Here is a 19,276-nt window from a genome sequence, read left to right on the forward strand (position 1 = left end):
TGCACTGACGTTGCATTATTTCTTGCGATACATTATGAATGGCTGGTTGAACTTTTCCACGTGGGGAAAAGTTTCAGACAAACTGGAAGACAGACGCTCTGACGCACATAATTTCTCAAAAACTGATGTTCATTGTACGATAGAAAAAAACACGTTTATCATTGAATTCAACACGGTTTCACTGGTTTCAAGTTAAAAGACACCGGCCAACCCAGACTCATGACTTCCCCTAGCCAGACATAGAAAGCAGCGTAGAAAATTGCCGAGAAAAATAGTCACCACTTTGAAAAATCGAGCCTTCGCCCTGACCCTCATCAGATTGGTTGTCGTTTTTTCTGGCAGCTGGCAGTTCCTCTCAACTATTGCGTGCTACTATTTTGTAATAGAACCATATTTTTTCACCACATTCGCTTTGTGCGGTTGCTTTGCGATGCTTTTCTAAGCTTTTGATCGAGAGTTAATCATACTCAATCGCTACCTAACGATCCATACGCAAGAAGAAGAATAATGATCCCGACCATAGCGCACACATCGTTGTAAAACAAATGGAAAACCACAACGTATATGATCACCATACTTCCTGCGCTTCTTACGAGTTCCACATCCTTCAGTATTTCTCCCGTCACAGTGTGCGGTTTGGATTGTTTCCACTTACGAGTACAAGTGTAATGACAGTTTGTACTCTACTCTGCCAGTGTTAAGGTCGAGATGGCAGAATCTTATGCGTTGCGTTTATAACTGATGAGAAAAAGCAAGCTCGGTGTCTGTGAGTTCTGAGTTTCAAAAACTGTACGATTTGCACATATCGTTGTGAATTGTGGAGGTCATGTTATGGTAGGTGATGTGTTACTTTGAGGAAAGATTGGATAAGTGTTGTATCCGGCATACGGGGAGGGTGTTAATCAGCACCATGGATCGAAACAATTCAACCCTTGTGTCGATTGGACGTTTGATGTTGTTTGCCTCTTTGGTTATCACTGTCTACGGCATAGGACGTTCCAGAGGTGAGTTATAAATTGCGATGATTCATTCCGGATTAATCATCATTTCGCAAATACAATCGAGGAACAAATGAATTCAGTCGAAACTTTGTCTTCTTCTCTAATCCAACCTTTGTAACTTTCGAAACATGTGATAATCTGAACATATTATTTGGCTGTGGAAACATAGATGATACGTACTGCAAATTGTCGTGGCAATTTTATCGGTCGGCCGATATCTTCCGGTGAGATATAATAATACTCATTCCTCATATACGGAAAACTGCGAAGCATATACCAATGAATCAATGATCATGCTTTCCAAGTTCACTCGCGTCAACGTTAAAACCCTATATATTTAATGCATTACGTAATCATGTGCCTATTTACATGTTTGAAATTCGTCGCGAATTTCGAATACAGGTGGTGAGATAAATTAATGACACTGTAATCAGGGCGGCTAGTAGGTCTAGTGGAGTAAGTCTCCGGTAAAGCATCTCTAGACACCATGTTCGATTCCTGGCTCCGTCGTTAATTTTTCAAGTCACCTGAAAATTTTCGAAATTGTACTCTTTCTAGTAATCATGTACCGTAAACTTATGTTTGATACAGAAGAAATAGAGACGCGGAGCAAGTACGGCGGTACATTAGATTACAAGGTTTACGTAGAAGAGAATCAACCAGCAACCGTACCTTGTGACCAAATGAGCAATTCGATGCCGGATTTCATATGGCTACAAAGATCCTACAGCAGTTCGGTCTGGAACAAGCTGAATGTTTCAAGCCATTTACGTATCAATGAAACCGCCATCTGGATACTTGATATCGCAAATGTGACATCCGAAGACAATGACATGATATACCAATGCGGTATGCCATGCCAGATTCCTAAGACTACCCCAGGATTCCCTCTTTGTACCAGATCACTTATTAAGACCTATAAAGTGGACAAAAATTACAAAAGTATCCGAGCTGTCGGTTCGGATCGCATTTACCTACAAATTTATGAGGTGGATTTTATCACTCCAGATATAGTCTTGAATCGTTTTACATATACGTTAGATATTACGTATCAGGAAAAGGGTACGGACCGGTGGCAAGAAGTGGGATCACGGTCAGACATCGTACCCAGTGACCTTATTCTAAACGGATTGAAACGAAATACTACTTACCTAATAAGAAGCCTAATCAGTTTTCATTTCCACTTTAAGTACTACACGATTCAATATAAATGGGTTACAACGTTGAAAGAAGGTACACAAGTTTCAGGGTAAATCATTTTATTTCGATATGACGTCAATTTCTACTATATGATATTTTTAAGACGCGTCGGATAATTCCTTCCGACAAATTCAATGTATGGTATGCTCGGTTATGTCGGATGGTCGAACAATTCTTGCAAACCTATTTTTCCTCAACAGATATCAAATACGAACCAACTGTTTCAATTTTGAGAATGACTGGTAGTTCAATAGCGATTGAATGGACCGCACCACCGCCAGAATTGGAAGGTTACATTAGCTTTTACAATGCATCACTTCAAGGGGGACTACAGAACGAGAAACAGCTTGTATCACAAATAAGAAAGTTAAGCCACATTTTCAAGGGACTTACTGCAGAGATGAAATACGATGTTCAAGTGCAAGCTTGTTCTGTTGACGCATGTCGACATGCGTACACGGGAACCATTTTAAAGGATGTGTATACCAAACTCGAAGGTTTGTATAGATACTTCGATCGTCTCAACCTGGTGAGAATTAGTTTCTCACACGTATTTCTGGACAACTTTATCGCCAATGTTTATAGAATTGTGTGAATCGGGATGTTAGTTTGGTAGAAAATCATCTCATCATTATCAGGCGCTCCGATGCAAGACAGGATTTTCCCTCAAGCCAATTTTATCCTCTATAGTCTTCTTTCGCGAGATTTTGTCTTTGAAATTGAAGACTTTATCGAAAAAGATTAGATTCGCTGAAAATGACATCATCTTGATAAACAGAAGACAAAACAGTTGTGTTAAGTTCTCCAGATGGACTAACGTCAATTTAACAAAAAGCAAAGATTGTCATCAACATTTTCTACAGATGAGTTAGATCCCTATATTCAACCGACCATATTTCTGAATGGAATGACCAACGATTCCATAACCATCGGATGGTATAAGCCCGATGATTCGTACAAGGGTCCAGTTATTGGTTACTACCATCCAGTGCTGTCGGCGCAGTACGTTACGATTGAATCAGTATACGTAAATGGGACTACACTTTCTTTCTCGTTTGAAAATCTGCTGCAGAATGTTGAGTATGAGTTTCACGTGACGGCCTGCGGAAAATACAAATTGAATTGTGGTAATCGGAGCGTTCCAATCAAAGCTATGATTCGAGGTAGGTATACTAAAATTACTTTCAGATAAACGTTGTCACATGTCCTTACATCTGTTGGTCATGCTCAGAACAATGAACACTGACTGTGACGTTGAACGTGAGATAACGGTTACAAATAAACATAACAGTTTTATCCTATCCCTTATCTCCTGCGTCATGATACTCTCACATCCTGGTGCAATAATTAGTAGTCCATGACTGGAATTCAAACTAAACGAGAGTAAGAGTAGTTCACTTTTCAATTAAAACTTCAATTTAGAAGACTGCCAGATCTGGTTACGTATTGCGACTTTTGAACACGCTTCCTCCACTCTGCGCTTTTGGTCTATTAGTTAAAAATGTCTATTAGTCATTTTGGTAAATTTGAAATCACCATAGGTACTTCCGACAGCTATTGGATTCATGTTGGAATATGGGTGATTGCATCGGCGCTAATACTCCTTATCTGTATGAGCGCGCTCACTGTTTGGAAACTTCGGCAAAAGGTACTCGAATAAATCGACCTTGACTTTCACATCAACGAATTAGCTGACTTGTGGATTTTTTTTTCCAGTCATTGAAACGGAAATTGATCAAAGCCAGACTCGAATACTTCAACAATGGGGATGCAACGATTCTGAGTCCAGACGTGGCTGTCAGCGATCAAGCTGAGCTACTGCCTTACCTGAAGAAATACGAGTTTCCTCGAAGTCTCCTTATCCTCGGTACAGAAGACTTCTCACTCCAATAAATGCTACGTACATAGTGCAATGCCGTTCAGACGATACAAATTCGGTGATTCAACAATTTCTCTAAGTCTCAAGTCTATTTACTTGTATTAGTAGACTTTCTTGTCATCCCCCGTGAAACACTGGAGGTTCAGATTGGCACACTAAACAGTGGATCATAACTTATAGAGTAGATTGAAAAAAAGTATTAGAAACATGAAATCCTAGACCAATGGCTCGGAAAGAACGACAACTGAATTAGGTCCAGTCGCATATTACCAACGCGATGTATCCCCGGATATGTTGTTGTTTGCTAAGTTTCCTCGATGTTTCCTCAATGATGCACGGTGACTATTTGTACATTTATTTCATCCATCAGGCGACGTGTTGGGAAGTGGGGCATTCGGAGTGGTCAGAAAAGGACAGGCGAAAACCATTCGCAGTCGCGAGGCCGTCACAACAGTTGCTGTGAAGACGGTCCGAGCCACAGCCAGTCTGGATTGTATGACGGCCCTTCTTCGAGAACTCAGGATTCTTTGCTATCTCGGCGAACATCTGAATCTTGTTAGTCTTCTTGGCGCTTGTACGAAAAATATAGAGTACGGTAAGTTGTCTGGATAAATGTAGAGAATAAAATTACAATCCAATGCTCGGTTGATGTGACACTCATTCCAATCATGTTTTGATGAATATACCAACAGGGCAACTTTTCGTCATCGTAGAATTTTGTCGATTTGGTAACTTGCATGACTACCTGTGGCGCCATCGGCGCGATTTTGTGAATCAATTGGATACTGACACTGCGGAAATTCGTGATCAAAATCCTTCTGAAGATGCACTCGATACCAACGATCAAAAGTAAGTCGATTCAGTCGATTCGAAAACACGGAGAAACACGGTGAAAACATGCAGGATATCACCCTTTGCACTGACTTCAAGCTATTCTTAACCTTTTGACCAAATGCTTATAGCTCGATTGATTGCTTGTTCGTATTTCCTAAGCCGTCTTGTAGGTGTTTACAGGATGTAACAGCCACGTGGGATGCAATAATGATCGACACTCGTGCCCGGCAATACTGAAAGATGACTGCGTTCATCTGAACCTTTTCACTGGTCTCTCAATTTTCTTACAGTGGACAATCAGGCTCAGAGGGCGACGAAAATCCAGAAGCAGAAGACTGTGGTGATGGCACTAATGTCACTAGTACAAGTATGACAACAGACCTCGTTGTCACTGGTGCTGAAGCCACCGAACCACGAGTGCTTTTCAAATACCCAGGCGATTACAGAGGCATAGAGACAGATCCGTTGCGAACGCGAGACTTGGTCTTTTGGGCTTGGCAAATTTCACGTGGCATGCAGTATCTCAGTGCCAAGAAGGCGAGTAAAGATTTCTACGCAGGATCATCTCGGCACAAATGAGTGTGTGGAAATGTTTCGCACCGTCTAACAACAAGAAACTTTGCAGGACGCGTTTACTTGGCCAATCATTTACGGTATTCGTTAATCCTGTTTCAGGTTCTCCACGGAGACTTGGCGGCAAGAAACATTCTCCTCTCTGATAACAATGTTGTGAAAATCTGTGACTTTGGACTGTCAAAGTCCCTCCGCGAGGAAGAGAACTTTACGAACAACGAGCGTGGTCCGCTTCCGGTGAAGTGGATGGCCATCGAGTCGCTCAGGGATCGAATATTTTCAACGAAATCGGATGTTTGGTCGTACGGAGTCGTTCTGTGGGAGCTTTTCTCACTTGCTGATACGCCGTATCATGGGATCAGACCCGAATATATGTGTCAAACTCTGATCGAAGGTTATCGTATGGAGCGACCGAAATACGCGCCGCAGATTTTGTGAGTGTGCTAATTCTTTTTCCTTCGTCACACGGTTCCTAACAATCTGAAAATTTCTGGCTACCATTTCAGGTACGATATGATGTTACATTGCTGGAAAGAGGAGCCATCGGAACGACCCTCATTCGAATCGCTCGCCTGGAAAATTTCTGATATGGTGGACGAGCATGTGAAATTGGTAAGAGAGATATTTTTTAAGTGAAACTTTTCTAGTGGAGATAAGGATAAAATGTTATGAAACATGAAAATGAGTGGCTGGTACAGTTATGGAGATCGAGAGAGAGAATGAGGTAGAGCACGCTATATATAGGATTTCCAATCATCAGTCTTCTCTTTGTGTGGATCTTCGTGCGAGTTCCTATCTGCGGTCTTCTTTATGTACAGATTTTCATGCCTCATTTCTTTACGCCTGAACATGGCGAGTACGATATTTCTGTGATATATTTTTGATCAGGTTATTAGGTTCTGAATTGAATGGTTTAAGCCTTTTTCATGAGGATTTCGGGGGTTCATTGCAAAATTTTTATGTATATTATAAATATATTATAATTTTATAGATATATTTTTATTAAAAATATGTTACGCTCATATTCTTTTTTGGCCTAAAACGCTTGACCATGACATTTTTCAATTTCGTCAAGGATTTTTCCCATGTCAGGACAATCCCTGAAAACCTTCGCAAAAAATTTGAAATTTTTTGAATCCCACATTTTTACCTTATGAATTTTCGAACCTATCTCAAAGACATAGAAACTGATTTTTTTTAAACAAGAAAAAAAACATCCCGTCTTAGAAACGAAACATTTTCATCCAAGATTCAGAGTGGGAAAATACTTTATTCAATTGTTTTAAATCATATTTTCAATATTTTAATCGTATCATAATGGTGGGCAGAATTTGGGCTGCGGAAAAAAAAAATTCGGAAAAAATTGTGGATGTGTCTTAGAACTGGAGAAACAATTTGAAAAAATCAGTTATCAAATCGGAGATGTGGTACGTACTATAAAAGGTTTTGAATAGGTACGAAAATATAAAAAACGATATAAAAAATGGGAAGAACAATTGTAAGAAACATAATTGAACGTCCTTAAACTCTGAATCTTGGGTAAACATGTTTCATTTCTAAAAAAGAATATTCTTTTCCTTGTTGAAAAAATGTGTGTAGGTGGTTTTCAGATAGGTTTAAAAATTCAAAAGATGAAGATGTGTGATTCAAGAAATTCGCTTTCCAAATAACTGTATTTGGGTGGTTGAAATCACTCATATAAATTTTAGAAGTTTCACCTCTGTCGCATGTGGTCGCCACAGATGTGATTTTTTTCGTTTTTGTTTTTCTTGGAACGTACAAAATGCAAATTTGTCAGGACAAACGTATTAGCTTTGTCAGGCATGATTGGAGACTGCATTGATAGCTCAAAAAATCCAGGACTTAGCACAGTCCTCATGATAAAAATCTTTTGTAGTATTACCTCGACTTGGGCAATCCGTACACCGAGATATACGCTGATGTTTGGAAACGTGAAAGAGAAACCGTGATCAAAGGTGAAAAACCTGCCAGACATGAAGAGACCCAACCGCAAGAGTAACAACGTCGGTCCAACCTCTTTACTGGTTTTTATGAATTATTAGATGACTATATGATTACTTTGCTCATCGATGGAACAAGATGTTAGGAGCAACTTTTTGGAAAAAGTTTTTTATGGTTTAGATTCTTAACCACAGCATGTCTAGGAGGATTCTTCTAGTGAAGTCATCAACTTTGAAGGTCCAAAGCAAAAGGTTAAGTTCCACACTCATTGGCAGTTTATAAGATATACTGTAATACATACTCCGCACATCTTCATGCAAGGGTCGAAATTTCCCGGATTGATCTACGAGTGAAATAGGAATTATATCAATAGATTTATTGCCAGCTCATTATCATCTAGTTTGAAATACCAATTTTCGCAAAACTAGTAACAAATTAGCGAAACACTTCTGCTTCGCTACTTATTATTCAATTCATTTAACTTTTCCTAACCTTGGGTGATGTAAAAAAAGTATTGATTTCAGTTGTGACAATTTGTTTTAACAATTTGTGGATATTTAATGAAGCGTCTATTTTTATTAATACCAAGAATAAATGTGACAAATTATTATAAGTTATAATTTTGCACAATTGAACAGCCGAGGCATACATATCAACATCAAAGACACTTTCATTCGTTACGCTTCTTATTATCGAAATTTCAAGTGAATCATTCTTTTGTATGAACACCTTCTCTTTGTTTAGCAAATAAATATATCAGGGGTATATAATTGTATAAATAAAATTGTAAATATTAGTTATTGTAAATCATTGATTCATCCATCCATTCATTCACAAAATTAAGATACGTCTTTTAAACATAGAATGCTCATTGAAAAATGATTTTAACGACAATGCTTCTATAACTAGTCTTTTTCTTCGAACAACAATATTTTTTTTTCTTTTTTTTTGTTTTACTTGACTTTTGTTTTTGTTTATCACTGTTAAAGTCACTTCCGCAATTTTCTTTACACATATTTCGATTCCGTAGATGGTTTCTCACTTTTCATTGTTATAAGATTTCTAAATTTCTCAACTTTCGACTTATAGTTTTAGAAGAAAATTTGACTGGATTGCATTGAGTAAAGAACAAATCTACGTTATAGAATTCTATTGACAGGTTAAAGAATAAATTGAAATGAGGATCACGAGGTATCAATTGGACGTTAGTTCGGCGTCTTCTCGTAGAGTCCCTCGTTGACTGAAGACTATAGAGTCGTTCGGGTCAAGTGTGCGCCCTTAAGGATTTAGGTTCGTGTAAAAATGAAACAAAAAGAAATAAGGACAAAAGAACCCATGCATATGATGAAGCATTTATTGAACTAATAATTAAATTAAGTAATAACACATAAAACTTTGACAATTGGAAAGAAAAAATGGTTAATGAAAAAAATTCAAAATGCGCACACTTGACCCGCATTGCGGGGGTACGAATGAAGCCGAATCTTCGACTACAATCGTAAAGAAGGTCGAGTTATATTTACCGTCACCATCAATATGCATCCAACAAAAAACGTAGGACTTCAATTTAGGAGTACAACGCTTCCGTTATTCATTTATCTGGACATTCAGGTTCCGTGTCAGAATGTAAAAATCAACTTTTTCGTCAACCACGAAAATTATCGTCGGTCCATTAAACTTAGAAAAATGCAATGCATGTAACGAAGCCTCATTTCTTAGTACGTTTACTGCTTTCTCATCGCCACACTTTCTACGTATTTACCAAGGTCACCATCCTTCAGGATTTTTCCACCGACGGTGTGCGGTTTTTCTTATCTCTAATGGCGAGTACAAGTATAAGAGCAGTGTGCACTCTTCTTTCACCGAGTCAAGTTTAACCTTGCAAAATATCTCGTAGGCAACGTTGACAGCCAATGAGAGTACGACCGATCTCCGACAAAAAATACGAGGCGAGGCTTAACTTTCAAAACCGTCTGATCTGTACAGATTTTTGTGAATCCAGTAGCTCATATGATCTCAGAAATTGATTTGTCCAGAGGGAGAACCAGATCAGCGCTGGAACGGACACACGGTGAATGTGCAAATCAGCACAATGAAGAAAAACGATTTGACACTCGTGCTGATTGGACATTTGATGTCGTTTTCCTGCATCGCCGTCACTGTCTACTCCACACAACCTTTCACAGGTGACCTAAGAATTACAGAACTTCATTTTCGATAAATTATCATTCTGCGGCATTAACCGAGGGGCACATAAATTAAGTTGAAACTGAGTATTTTCTTACTTTGTTTTTTAATTTTTGTCGTTTATGGTGATGTAGAAAACGTATCGAATTCGATTGAAATTTACTTGTCTGATTCCAATCATTGTTGAGGTTTTCACACCTCGAGTACGTATTCATGAACACGTTTTTAGAACAATGTTGGTCCTCTTGGTCTGTTATTCTGTCTCGGAAATGGTTGAATAAAAAAGTCCAGTATTCACATTCATTCTTTCAGACTTTCATTCAAATGATGGGTATGACAAATTGCCGTGATCCATTTTTTTCCACGTATGCTTCAAACAGAAGAAGCCAAAAAGAAGGCCCCAAATTATCTCCCGCTGAACCATACTTATGCTTTTCAAGTTTTCGCACCTCGACGTTCAAATATAATACATCCGTAGGTAACGCGTAATTACGAATCATGAATTTGTGTTTGACATAGCTAAAGAATCAGCGGTACGTAGCCCGAACGTTTCGAGAAACGACTACGAGGTTTGGGTGGAAGAAAATAAACCAGCAACCCTATTCTGTGCAGTAGAGGGGAAATCGTTGAAAAATTTCAAATGGCTACGGAAAGTTGACGCTACTTTAACCTGGAAAGAGGTGAACATTTCGAACGCTTTGAAAATCAACGAAACATACGCCGCCGTGACGTTTGATGTCGCAAATGTGACATCCGAAAACAACGGAACGTTATACAAATGCAGTGCAGAAGATGACGGCCGCAACGTAGAAAATACATTGCATATTAAAACTTTTAAAGAACAGGAATCCTACCAAAATATCCAAGCGGTTGGACCAGATCGCATTTACCTACGAATAGATCGGATGAATTTCATAACTCAGTATCAGTACGAACTGTTCTTGCCAAGTGAATCCAACATTCATTATAAGGAAATTGGTACAAGGGAATGGCAGCACGCAATGTCACTGACGAATCACGATATTCCCAGTTACCACGTTATAACCGGATTGAAAAATGACACTGCCTATCAGATAAGAAACGTGATTACTCCCGAATCGCAGAGTTTGGGTACTGTCGTTCAATATAAATGGGTGACGACGTTGAAACAAGGTGAGTGAGTTTCAGGGAGATTCATTGCACTCTGATTTTCCAGTATTTCCTATTCGAATAACTTCATGTCGTTTCGAATGATTCCATTTTATAGATTCCACTTATCCTTAGTCAGGTCAAATGAGCGGATGATCGTTTAAAACACTATATTTTATACGCAGCTCTCGAATACCTCCCTATCATTACGATTGCGAACGTCAGTAGTTCAACGATAACGATTAAGTGGAAAGCGCCACCACCAGAACTGGAAGGTTACATCAGTTTTTATAATATATCAATCCGAAAATATCAGAACGAAACCCCGTCTGAGGTGAAAGTATGTTCGACGTCACAAAGTAAAGAGTTGAGCTACGTTTTCAATGTTACTCAGAAAGGTCGAAATTACTTTGAAGTAACAGCTTGTTCCGTTGACTCATGTGAAGATCGATTCAGATCCACCTTGAATCTCGTTGTGATTACACTCGTAGGTATGTCAAATATTTTGCACCGATGAATCGTGCTTTCGCTTTTCAAATTCATACACCTCGACATTGAAATACGATATCTATACCAGTTGGACCACGTAATTGTGTGCTCTGAATTTATTTTTCATGTTGCTCAAAAACCTGATAAAGTAAACCCGAAGTACCTGAAGACCAGTTACCAGCTCTGGGTGGAAGAGAATACTCCCGTGACTCTGCTTTGCGATCTAGCTTTGTTTCCGTTGAAAAATTTCAAGTGGCTAAAAAAATCTCCCGGTTCATTGATATGGAATGAGGTGAACGTTTCGAGCAGTTCACTTATCAAGGAAAACGTTGACAGAACTCTCGATATTGCAAACGTGACATCGCAAGACAACGGAACGTTGTTCAAATGGAGCGGGGAAGTTAATGAGCAGCATGTTCAACGTACGATGCTAATTGTGACTTACGGAGAAAAGGAATCATACAAAAATTTCCGAGCTGTTGGATCGGATCGGATTTACCTACGGCTAGACCGGGTCGATTTCATAATTGCAAATCCAACTTTGGTTTGTTGGTCGTGTAGCTACGTTATTGATTACAAAGAAAACGGTACAAATCAATGGCAGTACGCAGTGAACCAATCGTTTTTCGACGTCCGTGGCTACTACGTCATGAATGGATTGAAACCGGATACTGCCTATCAGATAAGAAATAAAATTATTGATCCAGTTGAGAATTCGACAACGGTTTTTCAATATAAATGGACTAGAACCTTGAAACAAGGTACACGAAACTCAGGGCCGTTTCATTTATTGCGGTTTAACAACAATCATAATTATGGCACTATCATATTGATCGTTAATCTTTATTTTCCATGAGATATCGAATACGTTCCAAATGTTTCGATTTTGAAAGTGACTTCCTATACGGTAACGATTGAATGGACCGCGCCATCGACAGAACTGGAGGGTTACATCAGCCTCTACAATGCATCGATTCGAATATCCGGTCACAATGGGAAGCATTACATGTCTGAAACAAAGGAGTTACGCTACACGTTTAATGGATTGACTCCAACGTTGGATTACGATCTCCACGTAAGCGCGTGTTCCATTGACGCGTGTCGACATGTGTACGCAAGTGTCACCCTCAAACAAGTGCGTACAGAGTCAGAAGGTATGTAGAATGTGTACTTTGATCACCTCGACGTGGCGGTGAAATTTATACTTCGGAATGGATCTCTGCATGCATCGATCAAAAATGTTAACATAAGTCACAAAATTGGAATGGAATGTTGAAATCAAAGTAATATTTTGCAATCAACAGACTCTTTGATGCAATACAAGATTTTATACAGAGCCAATCTCAGAGAGAGATTTATTGTTCTTGCAGCATGACACTATTTTGATGAATATAGAACGTAACAGCTGTGTGATTCAACAAAGCATTAACATTGTGACTAACGTTTTCCCAAGATTCAATCAATCCGGATTTCGTTCCAATCGTTTTTGTGAACGCATCGACCAACTATTCAATACCCATCAGCTGGACAGAACCCCAAGATTCATACGTAGGACCGAATATTCATTACTACCATCTAGTGCTTTCCACTTCCTACGGTACGAATCGCTCGATATATGTGAATGGAACGACAAACTCTTTGACGATCGGAAATCTGCTGCAGTACGCGGAATATAAGTTTTACGTGGCAGCCTGTGGTAGATACAGGATGAATTGTGGACCTTGGAGTGATCCTGTCAAAGCTGTTATACCAGGTACGAGTATTGAAACCCATTTAAGATTCATGTTTTTATTCATATGTCTTTCCGTATCTTCACTTCTCTACATATACCGGGACAATCTCTTGAAACTTGAAAATCTACCGCGCATGCGCGAATTTTATCGCTGTTCGTGCAGGCTGGCCCTCCCGAGTTTTCAGCTGTCAAACTGTTTCTGGTGGCAATGTAGTTGATACGAATTTTTGAGGCTAGAACCGCAAATAATTGAGGCAGTGACTCGGAAAGGTTTGACAAGCATTTGCTATCATATTGGGTCGAAAGGTTGATTCTTCAAAGAACGGTCGGAATTTAATGCTTATGCTCGTTGAAAATTTAAACGGACACATTTTGTGTACCTTGGCCCCTTACATCGCAGACAACAATATCACTGCGGGAAGATTTCGCCGACCAATGGGATTAAATTATTTGGCGCATGCGCAGTTGATTCTCAAGTTTCAAGAGATTTCCCCGGTGTATCTGTAATACTCAAGCTCTTTCTGATATATGTTTGCTTATAACTTCAGAACTACGAATCCCTTTTCTTTTTTTTTTTCTTTGTGGATAGCTACAATGTCTTGCCAGGTTTTAGGCTGTATTTTGTAACAACCAGAGCCGTAGTTTTGGAGATATAACAATATTTGTTAGCCCAATCGGAACGGGATCACACACTTACGCAAGCACTGACTAAACTCTTACGAATCAAGAAAAGATGTGTTCAAGAGTTATCAAAGTCTCGATGAGTTCTAGAAAAATTTCGCTGGAGCTTTTGGCTATGTCTGATGAATTTGCCACGAAAAGCATTCAAAAATATTTGTGGGTAGAACCATCACGAATTGATAGTGTTTCACATGTGCAGACATTCATCGCGCTGAGTGTCAACTCTGAGAATTCGAACTCCAATAGTGGATTCAAATATTCAGAAGCTTGATTTCTGAAAGCACTTATTTGCTGTCGCAGAATTTTAAGTTAAAAGTATCCATTGATGTTGGTTCATGCTTTCTCCACTCTGATTCAACAGAAATATGTCTGCAAGTAGCTATCTTGATCAATTAATAATTACCGCAGGTGCTTGGGATACTCAAAATATCGGCTGTTTGAGTCAAATGCGAGTATGGCGAATTGTCTTAGCGCTGATACTTCTCATCGTCACTAGCACGCTGATCGTTCGGAGACTCCGAAAGAAGGTAATGGAAAAGGGTGACCTTGACTTCAACATCAGCTAAATGATTAAGGGAAGGGGGGTACAGTTTTGACGGTCTAAAATCATATTCATTTTTAGGAGTTTCTTTTTTCAAAGAAAATGAAAACACTTGGAGCAATTTGAGTTCGATGGCTTTATTATTTATAGTTTCAAAAACGATTAAAATTTTTTTTATCGAAATTAATAACAAAATACAATCTTTAAAACTTTGTTACGTTCTGAAGAAACGTCTGCGAGAGATGTTCGATTCAGATTACATTTAGGTACACGAACCTTCCGATATCCATGTGTGGGAAATCTGGCTTCTCGTTCAGGCTTTTTTCTTAAGCTCTCCACTACCTGTAAATTCGATGTGCAATTCAAGTGAGAAAATAGATATACTATTTAGCATTGCATAGCTAGGAATTGGATTGCCTGATTACAGATGGTATGATGCATAAGAGTTATTAATGAATGCGGTAACGTTGTACACTATGAAGGTGACTGTGTGGATCGATATAGATCCAAGAGCTTATGGTAAGAGCCTGCACGACGCTGTAATAGTAATTGCCCGTCGGTAATTAGTGGTGTGAAGAGGGCGCAGTCGTGATGACCGGTAGGGACGTAATAACTTGTTTATCGATTCGAGCTCGTAGCTAAATTGTTTAATTTTGAACTCAACGCTCTTTTATAAAGATTCTTCAAACAGATTTTCGATAGAAAGATGACATTTTTTGTTCGCAATCGTATATATGTGAAATTTTTTTTTTTTTTTCAACATCTTGGCTACGAGCTCAAACCCGAAATGGTGTTTTATTTTTTTTACTCGACAATTTTTCTATCTATCATAAGTTGAACAGCAACGTCAGGAGATGCGCCACCGCAAAATGTGCGCCATGCCGCCATTATGTTATTAATTTCAATGAAAAAATTCTAAAATGTTCTTCAAACTATGAATAATAAAGTCCTCAAATTCAATTGCTCCAAGTGTTTTCATTTTCTTTAGAAAAGCTCCTAAAAATAAGTATGGTTTCAGGCCGTTCAAGCTGCCCCCCCCCCCCCCCCCCCCAACTGACATGAAGAATATTATGTTTCAGGCATTGAAACGGAAGTTGATCAGAGCGAGACTCTCGAACTTTAACGACGGAAATGAAATGATCTTAAATCCAAATGTGGCTGTCAATGATCAAGCTGAATTACTAGATTACGAGAACAAATACGAGTTTCCTCGAAGTCTGCTCAAACTGGGTATGAAAAACTTTTCTGCGACTTTATTGGACGGATGATTACATTATGGATTTTTTTCCGCGAATCATTCAAGTTTTAAAAGTCAACGCGTGACAGGTTTTTGCGTGGTTCGAAGTTACAGGCAAAAAATAATCACGGCCCGAAAATCAAAAGGCGATCGAAAACTGAATAACGTTCAACTATATTCGAACACCACCATCCAAGAGTTTCTTACGTACATACGATATATTTTTGCTAGCATTAGTCCACTGTTGATATCGGAAAATCGTCACCCTCTATTTTTCCACTATTACGCGACGATTGATTGCGGATTCACTTTATCCACTAGGCGACATACTGGAAAGTGGGACGTTCAATGTGGTGAGAAAAGGGCAGGCAAAAACCATCCGCAGCCACGAAGCCGTCACAACGGTCGCTGTCAAGACGGTCCGAGCGACAGCCAGCCTGGACTGCAAGACAGCTCTTCTTCGGGAACTCAGGATTCTTTGCTATATCGGCAACCATCTGAACCTCGTCAACCTTCTCGGTGCCTGTACAAAAAATCTACAATACAGTGAGTTTTTCGAAGTAACGTGAGTACAATGTAACTGAAATTTACTGCTAGGCTGATGTGACGTTGATGAAACTCATCTTTCGATGGATACCAATAGGTCAAATCTGCGTTATCGTGGAATTTTGTCGATTTGGAAACATTCGCGACTACTTGTTACGACACCGACGTGATTTTGTGAATCAATTGGGTTATGATACTGGAGAGATTCGTGATCGAAATCCCCTTGTCGATACGATCGACGCCAACGATCGAGGGTAAGTTGTTGCTGAGTAGTTGCTATAGCCGAACGATAAGTGGGTGAAAGAATATTTGGCAATATGTGGGGCAGCCTTATTCGTACTCTCTGTAAGCGAATATAGAACTTGAGTAATCGTTTGGATTACTATCCACCATGGTTGCATGAACCACGTATCCAATCTGAGCGTAAGTTGAAAGCACAAGTGCTTAAGAATCTGTCAAGTTCAGTGATAAACGGAACTTCAAATCACACCCAATGACTCATTCGCCACGTTTTATTCATACGTCCGTGGCATTCGTCAGCTGAATATGATAAGGACGTATGACTTCCTGGGAACTATACATGAAAATAATAATGATGAATCTTTTCTTTCCTTTTCAACCGTCTAATCATCCTTTTGTGGTCTCTACAGCTCAGAAAATAAGTCACAGTGCAACGATAATGAAGATGCAGAAGGATGCAGCGATAACAACGATCCCAAATGTACAAGTGCTGGAGTAGACGTTGTCACAGAGGCCCAAATAGCTGAACCGAAGCTGCCATTCAAATACCCGGGCGATGACACAGAAACGGTGACAGATCCGATACGCACACAAGACTTGGTGTGTTGGGCCTGGCAAATTTCACGTGGTATGCAGTATCTGGGTGCGAAGAAGGTGAGTGAAGATTTCTACGCGGGATCATCTCAGCACAAATGAGTGTGTGGAAATGTTTCGCACCGTCTAACAACAAGAAACTTTGCAGGACGCGTTTACTTGACCAATCATTTACGGCATTCGTTAATCCTGTTTCAGGTTCTCCACGGAGACTTGGCGGCAAGAAACATTCTCCTCTCTGATAACAATGTTGTGAAAATCTGTGACTTTGGACTGTCAAAGTCTCTCCGCGAGGAACAGAACTTTGCGAACAACGAGCGTGGTCCGCTTCCGGTGAAGTGGATGGCCATCGAGTCGCTCAGGGATCGAGTATTTTCAACGAAATCGGATGTTTGGTCGTACGGAGTCGTTCTGTGGGAGCTTTTCTCACTTGCTGATACGCCGTATCATGGGATAAGACCCGAATATATGTGTCAAACTCTGATCGACGGTTATCGTATGGAGCGACCGAAATACGCGCCGCAGATTTTGTGAGTGTGCTAATTCTCTTCACTTCGTCACACGGTTCCTAACAATGTGAAATTATCTGGCTATCATTTCAGGTACGATATGATGTTACATTGCTGGAAAGAGGAGCCATCGGAACGTCCTTCGTTCGAATCGCTCATCTGGAAAATTTCTGAAATGGTGGACGAGCATGTGAAATTGGTAACCGAAATGTTTTTTGAGTTATCTCTTGCAATCCACAATATGCAAATTCGTCCGTACGAACGTGTCGGCTTTATTAGACACGATATGCAACAGCATTAGTGGCTCAGAACATCCAGCACCTTCATTACGATCAATTCTCATTATAATAATACCTTTTAGTATTACCTTGACTTGGGCAATTCTTACACTGAGATGTACGCCGATGATTGGAGACGTGAGAGGGAGACCGTAATCAAAGGTGAAGAATCTGTCTCCTATGACGAGACCCAACTTTAGGAATATCAATGTCGTTGAAGCGCATCACAAGTTCATGATCAATCGGTTAAAATCTATAACCCTTTCAGCATCACCCACAAATAATGTCCTTATTTATATTGTATCGCATAAAATTGACATGTAATCAGGAAGGAACACTTGTAAATAACTTGTTTTAGTACGTCGCCTAATTCTCCACGACTGAGTTGAGTTGAATTTTCAATTTGCCGAGTAATTTCGTAGTTGTATCAGTTGTATCATCTCACGATGTGCGTCGAAAAAAAATTCATTCTTGTTCACCGCTCGTCTTGCTAACTACTTATAAGTACCTAATCAAGATTATTACGGCGTCATTTTTGACAACGAAGTTGGTTTGTCGATAGGTTTCCTATTCAACCTATAAGTGGGCTTTCTCGTGTTCAAACTGATTAATAAATAAACAAATAAATTAAATCTCAATTACTATGAAATAGAACTAAACCTTAAAGTGGTTAGTATGCCATTTTTGAGTTTCGTGTAAAGTGTACTACCATAAAAATTTGTTTTCTCCCCAACTGCGATTTTTTTAGCAAACTCAAAGACCGTATTCATTCTGAATTTCGTGAGAAATCCTGCTCCAAATTTAAGAAACCTGCTCGTTGTGAGGGTGAAAAATCAACAAAAATATCGATCGGACTTTTTTAAAGCAACTTCCACCATCTCTTAATGCTTCACATTACGCTCAAATAATCATACTTCTCGGAAAGAAAGCAAAAGTGATTATACGTATATTCTACCAAGGCCCATTCGTCCGCTTTCAAACCCCATTCGAATTCTGCAAATTGGTCAATTTAAAAAAAAGATACGTTATCTTGTTCGACCGAAGTCACTCTTGCTATAATTCAGTTTTTTCGAATGTTTAAACACTTTTTAACAGCGTTACGTCCGGCGTATCGCCACCAGTCCATTACTCCTTACCAACTCTCCCACATTTTTCATATCAACACCATAGTCTCTATCCTGTCCTGCTATTTCCATCCAGTTCCATCCCGTACTTATATAATATTACAATAAATTTATCGCGTTCAATGTAATGATGATTGTCTGATTAGATTTTTCTTCTCTAACATAGCTATAGTCATAGATTTATAAGTTAAACATTTTCGAACGCATAAATTCCATCATGGCAGTCTTAATCCACAGTTTTCTCCTTGTAAGTTTGTCAAAATTTTGCAAGTGATGAACGATCCAGTTCCTGCATATCAGTGGCAATCATGCCTTCACCATATTTCTCCGGCCAACGGATTTTTTCCATTCCTTTGACAACCACGCAAAATGTTCTACACGATCATGCATGCTTAGCTTCAAGTCTTCGTAAGATCTCGAACCATCCATCCATCCGAACCCATGATGGTCATGCTGTAGGAATATTGCATGATATCGCAGTTAACGTGGCAACAGACGCCATTCATATGGATTTTGAAACACAAGATGGCTCAGGGAAATC

At 39.4% G+C, this 19,276-nt stretch overlaps 2 protein-coding genes across 7 annotated transcripts; both read left to right on the plus strand.

Moving 5' to 3' along the window:
- Positions 1–656: 656 nt before the first annotated feature.
- On the plus strand, positions 657–8,251 carry LOC124182236 (vascular endothelial growth factor receptor 1-like). Of its 3 annotated transcripts, XM_046569194.1 has the most exons (12): positions 657–1,004; positions 1,593–2,234; positions 2,402–2,698; positions 3,065–3,364; positions 3,743–3,849; positions 3,918–4,068; positions 4,451–4,675; positions 4,773–4,929; positions 5,205–5,451; positions 5,590–5,921; positions 5,994–6,099; positions 7,385–8,251. In XM_046569194.1, exons 1-12 carry the CDS (start codon positions 842–844, stop codon positions 7,505–7,507), a joined length of 2,850 nt encoding a protein of 949 aa, XP_046425150.1. In that variant the 5' UTR covers positions 657–841; the 3' UTR covers positions 7,508–8,251. The 3 variants fall into 3 exon arrangements, with proteins under 3 accessions (XP_046425150.1, XP_046425151.1, XP_046425152.1); XM_046569195.1 differs by lacking the exon at positions 657–1,004 and having other exon boundaries at positions 2,122–2,234; positions 2,436–2,698; XM_046569196.1 differs by lacking the exon at positions 657–1,004 and having other exon boundaries at positions 2,183–2,250.
- Positions 8,252–9,321: 1,070 nt separating this feature from the next.
- LOC124182235 (vascular endothelial growth factor receptor 1-like) lies at positions 9,322–18,249 on the plus strand. Of its 4 annotated transcripts, XM_046569189.1 has the most exons (14): positions 9,322–9,635; positions 10,156–10,788; positions 10,950–11,255; positions 11,403–12,014; positions 12,111–12,407; positions 12,707–13,006; positions 14,075–14,193; positions 15,287–15,437; positions 15,766–15,990; positions 16,088–16,244; positions 16,641–16,884; positions 17,023–17,354; positions 17,427–17,532; positions 17,695–18,249. In XM_046569189.1, the coding sequence occupies exons 1-14, from the start codon at positions 9,542–9,544 to the stop codon at positions 17,809–17,811; spliced, it is 3,693 nt and encodes a 1,230-aa protein (XP_046425145.1). In that variant the 5' UTR covers positions 9,322–9,541; the 3' UTR covers positions 17,812–18,249. The 4 variants fall into 4 exon arrangements, with proteins under 4 accessions (XP_046425145.1, XP_046425146.1, XP_046425147.1 ...); XM_046569190.1 differs by lacking the exon at positions 10,950–11,255; XM_046569191.1 differs by lacking the exons at positions 17,427–17,532; positions 17,695–18,249 and having other exon boundaries at positions 16,641–16,926; positions 17,023–17,158.
- Positions 18,250–19,276: the final 1,027 nt, after the last annotated feature.

This window comes from Neodiprion fabricii, chromosome 5, assembly GCF_021155785.1.
Source record: "Neodiprion fabricii isolate iyNeoFabr1 chromosome 5, iyNeoFabr1.1, whole genome shotgun sequence".
Classification (NCBI taxonomy): domain Eukaryota; kingdom Metazoa; phylum Arthropoda; class Insecta; order Hymenoptera; family Diprionidae; genus Neodiprion; species Neodiprion fabricii.